Here is a 15,621-nt window from a genome sequence, read left to right on the forward strand (position 1 = left end):
AGGACTTAACTCCGATTGCCTTATTGATCTACTTTTCTCAGGTTATTAACTCATAACAAAACTCTTTATTGAGTTCATTCTTGCAGCAAAGTTTTTCTGTGCTAAGCAGAACAGCCAGTAGTCAACTACTATTTTATTTGAGTTTTGTTATGTTTTATCTTTAAAAGTGTCCTAGTCACCCATTAAAATATTTTTCTTTGTGGGGTGGAAGGAGTGTATGAATAGAGAGAGACTTTTTTGACTTTTTAAACCTTTATTATAAAAATACAAGGTGAAATTGCAGTGTGCAGCCCTCCCAAGGGTCGAGCATGAAACAGTTGTCAGTAATGAAAACAATTGTACCACCAGAAATTGAAACCACCTCCCCACAACAGCCTTCATGTCTTAAACCACACGTTAAAGGCTAGAGAAAGAGAATTACGGATTCCCATGGAATTGGACTAGTTGAGGAAAGCTTATCAGGTCATGAAGTTTTATATCCTTAAGAATGCTGGATTGTTCCCTACATGAGTGATACTTAATCTGTGAACCATCTGAGGTGTGCAGAATACTTTCATTTCACAGCGATGATTGTATAACAGTGATAAAACATCTGTCAATTTTTAAGCAGTGATGCTTATGGGTAACTATAATTCAGTCCTGGATTCTCATAATACATCGAAAAATACTTTTCAGTAGAATAAGTTTAAAAGCACATCTTCATGGCCTAATTGCCTGCTTTCGTATCTCTTGTTGAATGTTTTAATTCTATCATAAAATTGTAGAGAACTAGGGTTCTTCCCACTACAGAGGAAGGCAAAAAACCCCACAGTCTGTACCAGTCTGACCATGGGGTAAATCTGTCAAAATCCTACTAAATTGTCCCTGCATTCTCCACCGTGTTTGCAGTCCTTCCCAGTTTTGTGTTGTCTGCAAACTTGCTCAAGAAGCTTCCTATATCCACGTCCAAATCATTAAGAAACATGTTGAACAGCACTGGGCCAAGGACAGATCCCAGTGGGACTCCACTCAGAACTTCCTACTATTCTGACATGGACCTGTTAATAATTAGCCTTTGCTTGCAGCTGTTGAGCCAGTTAACTTATTCACCTTTAGTAGTTTTATCTATCCCACATTTCTCCAATTTGTTTATGAGAAGTTTGGGACCTTGCAGAAGTCCAGATATGCTATATATCCACATCATTCCCTCCATCCATCCAGGTAGTTACTTTGACTCCCCCACTGCCTCTCTGCCCTGGCATGGCTTTCTTCACTGCAGTCATTGTGTGGGTTATAAATTTTAGATGACCCTGCAGCTTCTAGATATGGAAAAACTATAACAAATCTTTATACATTTTCTATGTATGGAATCTAATTATTGGAAGGGGTGTCATCTTAAATTTAGAGTAGTCTTGGATTCAGGTAAATACAGTATCTTCAGAGTTTGAGAACTAGATCTCAGTAATGTACTTTCATTTTGGCTACTACAGAAACTTAAAGGCAACTTTAAAATGTTAGATTCAACGACTGGAAGTAACTTTGCAGCAGCTGGTACAATTTAATACTTGACAAATTGTATTGAATGAGCATTCATTACAAGGAGCAGTAGCCTACATTTCCTTGTGATCTACTGCAGGCAAACTATTTTTGATTACTATGTATAATAGCACCCACAGTTCTCCCTGGAGTATACTAAGCATGTTCCAGATGGATAAAAAAGCCTGGATCTTGACCTAAGAGGATGGCATATTCGTCTACACTGGTTTCTGACTCGTTTGCCCATTTTGAAGTTAAAAATGGAGTACATTTATAAACTTACAGACTTTGATTCATTTGTAATTTGCATTAAAAGAAATTGTTGTTCTTTGCCTAACAATTTTTCCCTTCTTCCATAAAAGGTATCCTATATTTGAGAATCCCTACCCTTTGACTATACATGAATCTCCTGTTACCTGTTGTGAATATTTTGCTGACTGTCCTGTAGACCTCATTCCTGCACTTTATTCAGTGGGGGCTCGGCAGAAACGTCAAGGTTACAGTAAAAAGGTACTGTATCTAATGCATATATCTCTCTTAAAGCATCAGCATTACTTGTCAGGCTTTTACAGTCTATTTGTTGTTAACTTTCTAGGAATGGCCTATCAGTGGAGGCAATTGGGGCTTGGTCACTCAGAGTTACCCAGAGATAATTATTACAGGGTAAGTGGGATGATGCAACTAACTTCAGTGACTGAATAAAAAGAATGCTAGTGTGCTTTTTATTCACTTCACCTACCAAAAACAGTGGTGTATGAAAGGTATGAATGATTAAGTGTGCCTTAAGCACCTTGGTAAGAGTTAAAGCTTCTGAATACTAATGTGAAAAAATAGTAATAAGTATCTAATATATTTCTTGTTTGATAGTTGGAGAACTTTTTGACTGGTTTCAATTTATGCCTGTGTGTTTGGTGTTAAAACAACATAAAGCAACAATAAGTAGAGAAGAGAACTGTAGCTTTGTGCAAAACCGGATAACAGTGTTCTTGCAGTGATGGAGACAAAGCACTGCAGGACTCCAGGAAGAAAGTGTTCATGGCAAAACACAGAAATAAATGTGCTTCCCATTCTGTTATGTGATATGCAACAGCACACTTTATTTATTTATTTATTTATTTATTTATTTATTTATTGTATACAAATTGCATGAAAATGAGACAAGGAAACAGTAATGACGAGTCAAGAACTATATCTAGTATAGTAAGCTGCCTCCCCAGATAGATTTCATTTGCTTTCTGTAAGTACCCCTGAGACACTTGCTATTCCCTTTTTTCATTATAGTTTCTGTGATGATGTTTGATCTATTTAATTGACTTCCTAGACTTTCTTGGAGTACTTTTTTAAAATATGTATCTGTTTTGCAAGTTGTTGAGTTCAGTAATTGAATGTCAGTTATACTTTTTAAAACAGGCTGACAGTTAAATCTGTCATCATAATCTAACACATGACATTCTAATAACTCTCAAAATGAAGTAAAGCAAAGGTTTCTCTGGGGATAAAACTGCCACTGTTCTTGAAGGTTTAATCTGTAGCTAGCATTTTCAGAGGCAGATGTTAAATTTCTACTGACATTCAACTGATTTGCATGCCTTAGCTCTCTTTGGGCCCCTTTGAAAATGCTAGCTTGCTGGATAAGAATCTTTCTTAAACAGTACGTCATCAGAGATCAGACACTTCCGCTGTTCCGCTTGATACACTTTGAGAATTTGAAGACCTCACATTACTAGTAATTTTTTCAGTTATTTTTAAATGGCATTTTACGGTGTAACAGGTGCTAATCAGAATGTTGGCTCTATGGTTTATGGTCAAATAGTTAGATAAGCTAGTCTAAATCTGGCTTAACCTTTTTTTCAGAAACACTTTTTTTATTTTTACTTTTATTTCTTAGGCATGCTGATGGATCAATCAAGTTTTGGGATGCGTCTGCAAGTAAGAATTTAAATTATTGTAACTTGTTTATTGAGTAGATTTTTCCTAAATTTGCCTATTTTTGTAACAAAGTCATTGTCCAGAGGATGTTCATACTGACTGCCTCACAAAACAGTCCATGTCTTACGAATACCTGAAATTAAATGAATTAAACTTTCAGCCTGTTAAGTTTACTTGAATAGTTCAGTGTTTGAATCCTGCTGCCTAAAAGAAAACTTTTCATTAGAACAGGTTTTGTCTTCATTTTCTTCTCCCTCAGCAAGCAGATATGAGAGAGAAGAGTACGTTTCTGAAACAGTGGAGCTTTAGTGAAATGGGTCATTAACTTTCTTTTATTTATTTATTACAGAAGATTATAGACATTCACAAAATATAAATTACTAATAAATAACAGCCACTAAGAATAACTAGGAATATGTGATGCATAATTTATGCTAGAAAAGCCTGACTTAAATGTACCATAAGCACATCTGTCAAATCAGTTGATCCAAAGCTTAGGTATTATAGGTATTTCTGACAGAGCCTGGAATTAAGACTTTGTTAGGTTTGATTATGCCATAAATATAAAAACTTTTATTGTATGAAAGAAGTTCCTCCTTAATCTGTTGGTGTATTATTTCCTTTGCATGGCTATTCAATTTTGGCAGTGTTTTTAACTCTTTGTATTTCCTGCTAAGGCTACAAACAGGTACCACATTTTTCCAAGAATAAACCATTTTATTCTGGGACAAAGTACAATCATCAAATGTCTGTGTCCTTTTTTTTTCCCCAGGACAATTCCTAAAAAAGTTCACAGGGTAAAAAGTGCCATAAGGACATCTCAAAATGCATCTGAACAGTTGTTCTAGGATTGCATCATTGAATCAATGGCAAAATCAGCAATGAATTCATGCGCTCACTAAACCCTGATTTAGAAGAGCCATGAGCGTACGTGCCAATCACAGAATACTTCTGTTGTTTGTTTAGGGACAGACACAGGCAGGCACAACTTGTCCAGGGACAAATGCAACATACGTTTGTATCCTAAGAGAAATAAGCAGATTTAGCCTAGATTTAATAGGCTTTAGATTTTCCCTTTTTTAAGAATAGTCTTGACCTATAGATACATTTTTATTATAGAAGAATGTCAACACCGTAACCATTGCTTTTACTCTGCCCTCTTTTTTTTTTTAACATAACTTGTTCCCATAGTTAATTGGAGGAGAGTCCAAAAAATAAATTGGGAAAGATTATAAATTGAAATTGAAAATTAACTTTTGTGCATTTTGATTTGTTCCTAGTAACACTGCAAGTACTTTACAAGCTAAAAACAGCTAAAGTTTTCGAAAAATCACGGAATAAGGATGACAGACCAAACACAGACATAGTAGATGAAGATCCCTATGCTATTCAAATCATCTCATGGTCTCCAGAAAGTAGGATGCTGTGCATAGCAGGAGTTTCTGCACACGTTATCATTTACAGGTTTAGCAAACAAGAAGTGACAACAGAAGTTATTCCGGTAATAGCATATTGTTTGTTTTTTAAAAATGTTATGGCGTTTTGTTATAATAGAAATGTTATTGTTTTATATTTTTCTTGCATTCATCCAGTTGGTGAAATTGACAAACAGGAAATATGCAAACTAGAAACAGCTGCTTGCAGAAAATTGAATTGAAGTTTTTTTTCTTTTTATAGAAATTTGTAAGTATAGCCTTAGTCGAACTATGCCTTTAAATACATGCTTAACTTTAAATATTAGTACAAAATAACCACATGCTTAAAGGACTTCATTCTTCACTTTCAAAATTCTGCAGAGTTGGCAGAAGTCCTTAACGTATTTTTTTTAATTCAGTCTTCATGAATAAAGTCAGCAACCAGATCACAAGTACAGCTGGCAGCAAAGATAGTGAAGTAGACAAACAGAACAAGATGGGGATTACTTAGAGGTGTTAGAGGCTTTCAAGTCAGCAGGACCAAATTGATGTTAGGCCATAGCCTTGAACTTGTGACCTTGGCCTGGTGGACACAAATGGTCATCCTCATCTGCCACCTTTTCCTTTATTAGCCCACACTGATCCAGGCTGGCCTAAAGCCTTCTGGAGGGCCTAACCTCTACCTACTCCCTGTGGTTGGAGTAGCTGGCTAGGGTCAAAGTGACCCTCCACTTCCCCCATATAAACCCCTGCACAGAAACAGGAAGTGTCTGCACAACAAGACTCAACCAAGGCTGCTACTCTGTTCCTTCTGGCTTGCTCCTTAAATCCGCTCTCTACCTGATCTCTTGGCTTCTTGACTCATCTTCCTCCTCAACTCTGCTCTTACTAGATCTCCCAGTTGCATGACTCCACTCACTCACTCTCAGATTGATCTCCTGGCTGCCCGACCTGGTTTGTCCTTGGATTCTGCTCGCCCATCCCGATCTGGTCGACACCTCAATTCCTAAGTGGCCCCAGACCTGACTATCCATGTTGTGGCATGACAATGGGATACATCCTAGGGTACTAACAGAACTGGCTTAGGTAATTTGATAGACTTCATCTTTAAGAGTTCATGGAGGTTGGGAAGAGGTCCTGGATCTCTGGAAAACTGCAAATATAGTGCTCATTTTTAAGAAGGGGAAGGAGGAGATTCCAGGGAATTATTAGCCAGTCAGTTTGACTTTGATACTTGAAAGATCCTAGAGCAGATCCTTAAAGAATCTCTTTCAATGCACCGTTATGAGAATAAAGTGATCAGAGACAGGCAACATGGATTCACCAAGAGCAAGTCATACCTGACCAATCTGTTTTCTTTCTGTGACAATTTGGCTGGCTCTGTGGATGAGGGGAAAGCAGGGGGTGTGATATACCTTGACTGTAAGGTACATACTTAACTGGTTGTATCATCACACTCAACAAATAATCATCAATGGCTCAACATCTAGTTGGGAGGAAGTAACAAGTGGAGTTCCCCAGGGGTCTGTCTTGCATCTGGTATTAAGTATTAACTTCTTAATTAACAATTTTAACTATGTAATTAACAATCTCGACTAGCAGATTTGCAGACAATCTCAAATTTGGTGAGTTGCGAACACTCTGGAGGGTAGGGCTAGGATCCAGAATGACTTGGATACATTAGATAAATGATCTGAAATCAGTCAGATGAAATCAACAAGGACAAATGCAAAGTCCTACACTTGGCATGGAATAATTCCATGCACAGATACACACCAGGAAATGATTGCCTAGGCTGCAGTAAAGCAGAGATTAATCAGGGATTGCAGTGGACCGTAAGATGAATCTGGGCCAACTATTTTTGTTGCCAAAAAAAAAAGGCACTATAGTGGGTTGTATTAACAGGATTTTCACTTCCAGATCATTCAAAGTGATTATTTTGATTTATTTGACACTGGTAAGGCTTCACCCAGAGTCCTGTGTCCATTTTGAAGTTTGTAATCACACAGACATCCCCTCTGGACTGAAGCAATCCAGGCACATGCCTGCGGTGGCTGAGGCTAGAAACCGGGGGTGCTAGAGCAGCCCTCCCTTCCCTTCTACTATGCTGAGCTGAGTGTGGCTAGGCCCCAGCAGGACGCACAGATTAGGAAGGGGTGTCATCTCCGTTCCCGTCCCCCAGCCCAGCAGGGAGTTGATAATACAGTGTCTATCAGCCCATTAAGAAAGCAAAAGCCTCTCTCGTTAGTTCAAGTTCTTAACTTTTTTTCCAAGAAAGGAGCAGAGGGACATTACCAGCTGAGCTGTTGATTAGCTCCAAAAAGCCCTGAGTAGACACTGTCCTGTCTGCCTTACACAGACACCTCTCAGCATTAGCTAGCGTACTACATGCTGGCTATGGTCCATGCTCGGGAGTAGTGGAGGGAGCTTATGGGGAAACTAGGTAGATGCTGCTGTGCCTGTTGTCTCTGCTGGAGCTCCAGCCAGGGAGCAGAGGGGAGGGGCCAGCCCAGATTGCTGGAGTAGACAGCCCTGCCCAGTGCTGCAAAGCATGCGGGGTGCTGGGGGACTTTGGTTTAAGCGAAACCAGAAGCTGGTGTGAAACAGACATTGCATAAACCGGTTTGATCCAAAACGGTAAGTCTGATACTACATTCAACCATGTTGATCTCAAACCAGTTTCAGACATTTTTAAACTGGTTTATGTGTACTGAACATCTGTTCTGTTACAGGTTTAAAACAGTTTCTGATCACTTAAACTGGTTTATGTGTAATGTCTGTCCCTAGTCCTAATCATTTAGATTCTATACATGGGAAATTGTAAATGTATTCTAATTCTCCATATATAGAATCTAGGTAGTGGCTGGTCATTTTAAGTCATCCCCCCCAACTCCTGTAGTGGGGAAAGCAGCACTGAGGAATCGCAGCCCCTTGCCCCCCTATCCTCCCCAATGCAGGCTTCTGACACCTGACCCCTACCACCTTTGCCCCACACCTTCCCCACTGGTGCCTGTCCCCCTGCTTTCTGGTCCCTCTGCCACACTGACAAGTAACCATGTTAAAAACAGAACATAGTGGAATTTTGCCTTGCATAACTTCAATAAAATCATGTTCAAATTATAAAGGTAATTAATTAAAAGCAAGGGAAAATGTTAAAACCTGTTTAATGTTCTCTACAATGTATAGTTCAGTTTAGCTAAGCAACTCATTAAGTAGTATGGATGCACTAGCTTTAGAGTGTTCAGGGTTTTTTGTCTCATTCTTGTATCTCTCAAACATTTTGAACTATGTAAAAAAAAAAAAATGATGTTTTGTGACTGAGAACATACTTTTTACAATAGTGTTACAATGCTTAACTTTTTAAATGTAGTATGTATTTTTTTGTTTGGGAAAAGGTGGTAATACCTTCATTACAATTACTGTAAAATAACTAGTTTGTTTTCACAGTAAGTTGCCTATTTATGTTTTAAATCTCACCAGCATTAACTTTTTTCCCATTTCAGTTATTTTAAGAGACCCCATACTCTCAAGGGAAGTTACTGAACTGCTTTAGTATAAAGAAATTTGTCTTGGATATTGATCATACCATATGAGTTTTTATTAGTACTTTGTTTAATTCATGTACATGTTTCTACATAATTGATGTTTTTTGCAAGGCAAATGTCAGAAATTCACGGAGACTGTTTACAATACACAGAGAAAACTGCTTTACTTTCATTTTTTTTGTTTGGTTTAATTTACAGATGCTTGAAGTCCGGCTGTTGTATGAAATAAATGATATAGAGTCCCCAGATGGTGAGCAAGTGCCACCTTTGCCAACTCCAGGCACGGGTTCCAATCCTCAGTCCATTGCCCCCCAGTCTCATCCATCAACTAGCAGCAGCTCATCTGATGGGCTTCGTGATAATGTCCCATGTTTAAAGTGAGTATAAAAACCAGGAAATTATAGTACCTCATATAGTACCCCCTCATTGTGTCTATAGATCACAAACAATGGAAAGTCTATACAATAAAAATACTTGTGCTTTCAAGATACTACAAAAATGAATATCTAATCCTACCCTATCTAGGGCAGTGCTTGTCTAACTTTGAAAGCTGTGCCTCCTTTTAGGAAGAACTAAGCCAATCAGCAAGAAAAGTGGTCAACTCCCTAGCATTCATGAACTCCCTAGCACAGGGTAAGAAACCTATTGCCCACATGCTGGCTTCAGCCCACAGAGGTATTTGATCTGGTTTGCAGACATGGAGCTTTGATGGCAGGGCCTTTGGCAGCAGTCACTTTTCCCATGTTGCCACATGCAGGAGTGTTGGCAACATTTGCTTCTCCCCATGTGACCACATGCCTGTGATCCTAGCATTAGCCTGTCTACTCACCCATAACCTGAACTGAGTCACTCCAGCCTGCAGCCTAAAATGGTTGCCAACCACTGCCCTCATGTAACAATTACAGCTACGTAGCTTAATTTATGCAACTGTCATATTTGTAGCTTCTGTCATGTTTCCTCAGCAGGCATGCTCTGTATTTTGGGAAACTTCCATATAAACCTTAATATATTTGTTGGCCTCATGTTTTTAAAGTATTATTTTCAGCCACTGTAGCTTGGTTTAGGAATAAAAGATATCAGACTTTGCATGTAGATACACTGTTGTCCATCAAGGAATGTATCCCAGATTTTGGGAAATACCAAGATGAAAGGTGGAATAGACATTCTGTTTTAATGCATCTTCTTCCATTGGATATTTATAGTGGGTCTTTGGGGATCACCAGAAGGTCAATTCCCCATTTAAAACAAATGTCCTGTGTAGTCAACACATTCTAAAGCATGTCTACCTGGTTATGCTGTTGTAGCACAAGACAGCACCATGCTGAGACATACTCTGTCTGCTCCATGAGCACTGGCTCCTGAACCAGAAGTACTGTAACTTCTGTGATGCACCAACTCTGTTGGTCGGCAGATGAGTGTGCAACACCTACCCTCATATGGCTACACTACTTTGTTTGATAGCCCATGCATTGCAAGTGTCATGCCTTAAGACAGGAGCCGTTGTAGTAATTTACACACTTCATCAGCCTCCAATGAAGTGCTTTGATTGTCACGGGCAAACTTCATATTGGAAAAACAGATTTATTTTTTTCATCTGACACACAACATCTTTGATTCTCTTGAGGATTGATACACATTGATGGGTTGGGTTCCTGCATTAGATCCTTGGATGAGGAAAATTATTATGCCTTTGGATCTTTAACCTAATACAATGCTAATCATGCCCTCATTTGCAGATTTAGTGTTTAGGCTAGAACATACTTTATCTCTCTTAGTTGCAAAAGTAAAGACCTGATTTTAGATTTTCACCCTGGGTTGTGTCCAAAGTCTTAGCTAGTGGATTCTGTAAGTATTTTTTGTTTTCTTTATGGGGGGGAACTCTTGAACATGACTGATTTCTAAGGAATCGTTGAATATGGAGGACCATTTTTGACTTAAAGCTAGGGTAAAGAGCAGGAAAAATTGGAGCAGAGTCCTATTGCACTGTTATATGTGACAACGTCAATTAAAAAAAAAAAGATCCATTAGTGAGACTAGGATACTAGGAGTGAGTAAAAAGGCTGCTGATCTTGCTGATCATGTTAGATTTTCTGTTAATTTGTCTTTAAGCAGGGAATGGGGAGGGTCAGGTTTTTCTCATGCCCTTTAAGTTTAATCTAGGAAGCATCCCTAAGTGTACTGATGAATGTAAAAGTAAAAGGTTTACAGAGTTTTTTCCTATTTACCTGCCATTTCTCCAAATTTGGTCCCGTTAGCAACTGTTTAAGTACTACTTCTGTCACCTGTGCCTGCCTTAATGTACCATCATCCTTTTCCTAGAAGTCTCTACTTGCCTGAGTTAGGCAGGTCATCAATTCACAATTGGATCCCTTGTCCATACACAGTTCTATAAGAATCTACAATGACACATTCCCCCGACTTAAGAACCCAGCATTTGCGACACGTGCATGATCTATTAAAGCCATGAATATCAATGACAAGTATTACTGTTGGTTTGCATGTATTATATTATGGCAAATTGGAAAATTAAATACTACTTAATTGGTGCATTTTGTATAAAACAATAAGATTTAATTGTGCCAATAACCTTTTACCATATGGAGAAGATGTAACACATTTTTATTTAAATTGCAGAGTCAAAAATTCTCCCCTTAAGCAGTCTGCGGGTTACCAAACTGAGCTGGTTATTCAGCTAGTGTGGGTGAGTGGAGAACCTCCTCAACAAATAACTAGTCTGGCAGTCAACTCTGCCTATGGCCTGTAAGTATATTCTATATTATTCACATTTCTAATAAATTTCATAGAAGTGGTTGGTCTTAAGAAGATAGTATTTGTGATTTTGATTGTGGTGAACAGTCACTTAACATAAATTTGTAAACTCACTGCTACAATATATCCTACATTAATCCATTTGAATTTACAAAAAAAATGTGTTAAGCTGTTCCTTTAAATTTGGAATTTTGGTCAGAAAAGATGCATGAAATTTAACAGATTCGAAATTTGCTTTTGTATACATCCCAAATGTTTGTCAGCTACAGAACTCTAAAATATATTGATTTTTATGTACAAGTAGAATTATAGAAATATATATAAAAAAGAACTTTCTCCAGCTGTCCTCCTGGACCTCTGAACAATTAGAAGTTTGTGAAAACAGAAATTATTAATAGGAACTTTGCTGGATCTTTTACCCATAATGATAGCAATACTGGCTATTGGTCCTAAAATAAAACTGAATGATCAAGTACTCATTCACTTTAAAAGTATTAAGAGAGACCTTATTTGGCATTCAGTAGGAGAAAAGATCCAAAGTCTCTCAGGCCTGCTTTATTTGAATCCAGCATTGGTTAATTTGTGCAATTTTTCTGTTAATGTACTATGTTAACAATATCTACGTACACTGTATATCACCAAACGTGTATGACTCTCTTCAACTGGAAAATATTAATTCTTGATAAAACTTAGATGTGGGGGGGAGGGGAAGACATCTGCTGTAAAGAATAGGTTTTACAAAATTGACTGGAGAAATTTATCTTCCAGATGGAATCTGCTCCTTGCAAATAAAAGGATAGTTTTGCTATATGCCAACAAATTGCAATATCTGCAAACATAACTGGAACCTTAATGTTGGTTCCAAGGTGGAGGTTCCTTCTACTATAGTTATTACCCGTATCTCCAGTCATAGCTGAGTTGGCATGTGCGTGTATATCATCAGGAACATCATTTCATAGCTTTGTTGAATATGGAGCCAAGCAGGATTAAAATCACTGAAAAGTTCGCTTCAGTCAGTAAATCAGGAACCATAACTACATCAAGTGGTCTCATGGAGCAGAAGATGTTATTTTATAGAGAGCAGATTTATGCCTTAATGTGTTTAACTCACTTTTTTTTCCAGGTTCACTGAAAGTAGCATGAGTTTTCAAGGTTTGGTCAAGTATAATTTTTTGAAGTCATAATCTTTCTTTTTCCTCTTCATCCTCCTTTTTCCAGAGTAGCTTTTGGCAACTGTAATGGTATTGCAATGGTTGATTACCTCCAGAAGACCGTGCTCTTGAACCTAGGCACCATTGAATTGTATGGCTCTAATGATCCCTATCGTAGGGAACCTCGATCTCCCCGAAAAACTCGGCAGCCATCAGGAGGTAAGAACTCCTGAAAGTTGCTTTTCAGCTAATTATACACATCTTCAGAACTCAAATCAGTTCACTACTTTAAAGATATGCCCATTAGCAACATGTAAATTATGTACATTTATATCTGAATGCTATATTTCTCTTCTTTTGAAATGAGAAGAACAATTTGAATTCATGTTCTTACAGATGATGATTCTTTGCCATTCAGAATCTTCTGTAGGGAGGTATTTTTAATACTTAACATTACAATCTTCTTGCTAACTACAGTACTGTACTTTTCTTATCCTCTGTAATTTACCCCATATTTTGTTTCTTTTCTTTTGTTATTGTCTTATATTTGTTCTTATTAGAAAAACAAGTTTTGTTGTCAGCAAGTGGACACCAAACTGCTTCTGGCAGTAAGCCCCACTTCATTTAGGCTTTGGACTCCAAATGCTAGAATAAACAATTGAATTAGTTAGGTTCACAACCTAGATAAGAAGCCCTCAGGGTAAAAATATCTGGCTGGTTTTGCTTCAGCTGCTGTTAGTTTCAAATTTCTCACAACTAGAAATGTTTCATAGTTATGCTCCTGCAGCATGCTATTGCTGTCAGACTAAGAGTGGGCAAGTGGGCCATGGGCTGTGGGTGCTACAACCATGGTGGTGGGGTGCTTCCCTCCCTGCCCTTCCCTACCACAGCTCTGGCTACCAGGCATGAGACTGTTGTGCAGAATATTAGCCATCAGGCACTGGCCCCAGGTTCACTTTCAGAGGAAGCCAGTGCCATAGGGCAAGGTGTTAGAGAGGATTAACTTTGTCCTCTGTTTTTCTGCATTCAAATTTGGTTCTTAAATTGCTGATTTGCACACAGGTTAATGCAAGATTCTGCATTAACCCCTGTAGAAGTGGGTTGCCCCAGGAGCAAATTTGATTTATGCAATTTCTGTGTCACCATTCTCAACAAAGACTCAGGGTGGCTTACAATAAGAGGACAGAATAACTTATCAAACAGGGGTACAAGAAGAAAAAAACTCCTATCAGTTATGCCCCTGGCATTGTTTTATGTCTCTGAGGAAGAAAAACTCAAGGTATGAAATGATTTCAATTTGCAATTATAAAGTGACAGGGTGAAAAATTGAGGGAAAGTATTTATGGAAGAAAAATGAACTTTTGACAGAAATTCTAAATGTATCATACCCAAAAAAAAGAAAAAAGTAGGGAAAAAATCATTTTTAAAACATTCACTTGGTGGAATTTTACTTAAGGAAATAGAAATCATTTTCTGAAATGGTTGGACAAAATTTTCATGAAACAGTTTGTTACATCAGAATGTTCGTTTTTCAATAGAAAAGATTTTGTCTGAAAAATTTCATCCACGTATTTGGTTTCTGATCAACTATTCAGGGAAAAGATCTGGGCAAGTTGTTTATTTAAAAGGCTTTTTACACACTGTTTTGCCCCAGGTATTAGCAGATGCTCTAACAAATCCTTCATAGTAAGTTCTTGGGTTTAGGAAATATCAAAATGACCATGTAGTGAACTGAGAGTAGAACTTTAAAATTGTTATTTTCTGCTGTATGTTTTGTGTAAAGCATTTCATTATTTTTTTTAGCCTGATTTCTGTTGTTGAATTAAACATCTATTTTAAACACTCAAACCCCTCTTCTCACCTCTGTGAGAAGAAAGCAAGTAATCTGATTGACTTGGTATTTTAAGTTCTTTTGAAATGAACGCTAATTAGCCTTGGTTCTCTTTTATACAGTTGAGTTGCACATTATTCTACAGGGCATTAGAAGCTACTTGTTTTGTTCTGTTACTTTTGCCATTTTTAACATCTTGTCAGGAAGATTTATTTACCCCTTCATTCACATCCTATGTATGTTTAAGATGCTTGTTAGTTGAAAGCACCGCTACTGTTCATGAAGATAATGAAGGCTGAGTTGTGTTGGCTCTTGGTTTGAAGTGTGCACTCAGATACTTAATTTTTCCTCATATTTTGGTCAATGACATTGTGCATGTCTGTGTGGCAAATGCATCATATAAACCTGATTATATTAATTCAATAGGCTTGTCTTTTTCAATCATGTTGGTGTCTTCGTCTTTCCTCTTCTCATTGCTTCATTAAGGTATGCTGACTGTGGCTTCTTGCATGTGCGGCCTTTCTAACTTATATTCAGAGTCTGTGAAAAAACTTCGCACCTCTTATATAAGTAAGTTATGTCATGGGAATAAAGTATTTTTGGACATATGAATTTGATTTGCTGTTCATTCACCATGAATGTTTTTATTCTTTGTAAATAACTACCCGGTCTTGCTTTAAAAACATATCCATACAATTTCTTCCATCATGTATCATGTCTTGTATTTGTGGTATTGCCAAAAGCATTTTAAAAACAAGCATACCGCTGCTGTGGTGGTGGCAGTGAGTGCATATTTCACATGAAACAAAAGAAAAAGAAACTCCTGGTTAACCTATGGACATATCTATGCTGGTTAGTAATGATCTTTTGATCACCATGTGAAGCACTGTCCTGCCTACCTGCTTGCATTGTGCCCATCCACACCTGAAAATGAGGTGGAGAAGCACCCTAAGGGTGTTCTGTGATGGAAACGGATCTCGAGCAATAGCAGGGATCAGTTGGCACCGTCTTTCTTTACAGAGCATGATATATGCACTGATGAGTTCTTTGGCTGCTGAGTCGGATGCACAGTTGACAGTCCTGCCCACAGGTAGGGCACAGCCACGTGCTAGCAGTACTCTGAATCCAAGCAGCAGGTTCTTTCTTTCTAGGATGCCAGTCATCACAAATTTTTATCCAGTCTGCCTTGCAGCTCCTTGTTCCATCTGCAAGCTGACTCTGCCAATCAGAGTGGCATTCTGCACTCCCTTCCCAATCATCCACAGAGATTCCAAAGGATGCTAAATCATCCTTGCAAGCATCTCTAAATCTGTGCAGCAGTCTGCCTCTCTTTCTAGACCCTTCGCAAGCTTCAGAGTGCAGCTTCAGGTTCCTGTGATCCAACACTCACTTGACATGACCAAGCCACCTGGTGCTCATGACCAACAGCCACGGTACTCGTATGGCAATTTCACTGCATTGTTTCT

The 15,621-nt window shown here is 38.2% G+C and overlaps 1 protein-coding gene across 5 annotated transcripts in view; it reads left to right on the forward strand.

Annotated features, from left to right (window-relative positions):
- The window catches only part of STXBP5 (syntaxin binding protein 5), a 207,713-nt gene that overhangs the window by 138,661 nt on the left and 53,431 nt on the right, over nt 1–15,621 (forward strand). For all 5 annotated transcript variants that reach the window (XM_090041024.1, XM_090041030.1, XM_090041038.1 and 2 more), the window contains exons 12-18: nt 1,878–2,025; nt 2,111–2,178; nt 3,404–3,444; nt 4,725–4,945; nt 8,603–8,781; nt 11,039–11,164; nt 12,392–12,543. In XM_090041024.1, the coding sequence (XP_089897150.1) occupies nt 1,878–2,025; nt 2,111–2,178; nt 3,404–3,444; nt 4,725–4,945; nt 8,603–8,781; nt 11,039–11,164; nt 12,392–12,543 (935 nt within the window). The remainder of the gene's footprint in view (nt 1–1,877; nt 2,026–2,110; nt 2,179–3,403; nt 3,445–4,724; nt 4,946–8,602; nt 8,782–11,038; nt 11,165–12,391; nt 12,544–15,621) is intronic.

Source organism: Crocodylus siamensis, chromosome 1 (assembly GCF_052110815.1).
Source record: "Crocodylus siamensis isolate JL-2025a chromosome 1, ASM5211081v1, whole genome shotgun sequence".
Taxonomy (NCBI): domain Eukaryota; kingdom Metazoa; phylum Chordata; order Crocodylia; family Crocodylidae; genus Crocodylus; species Crocodylus siamensis.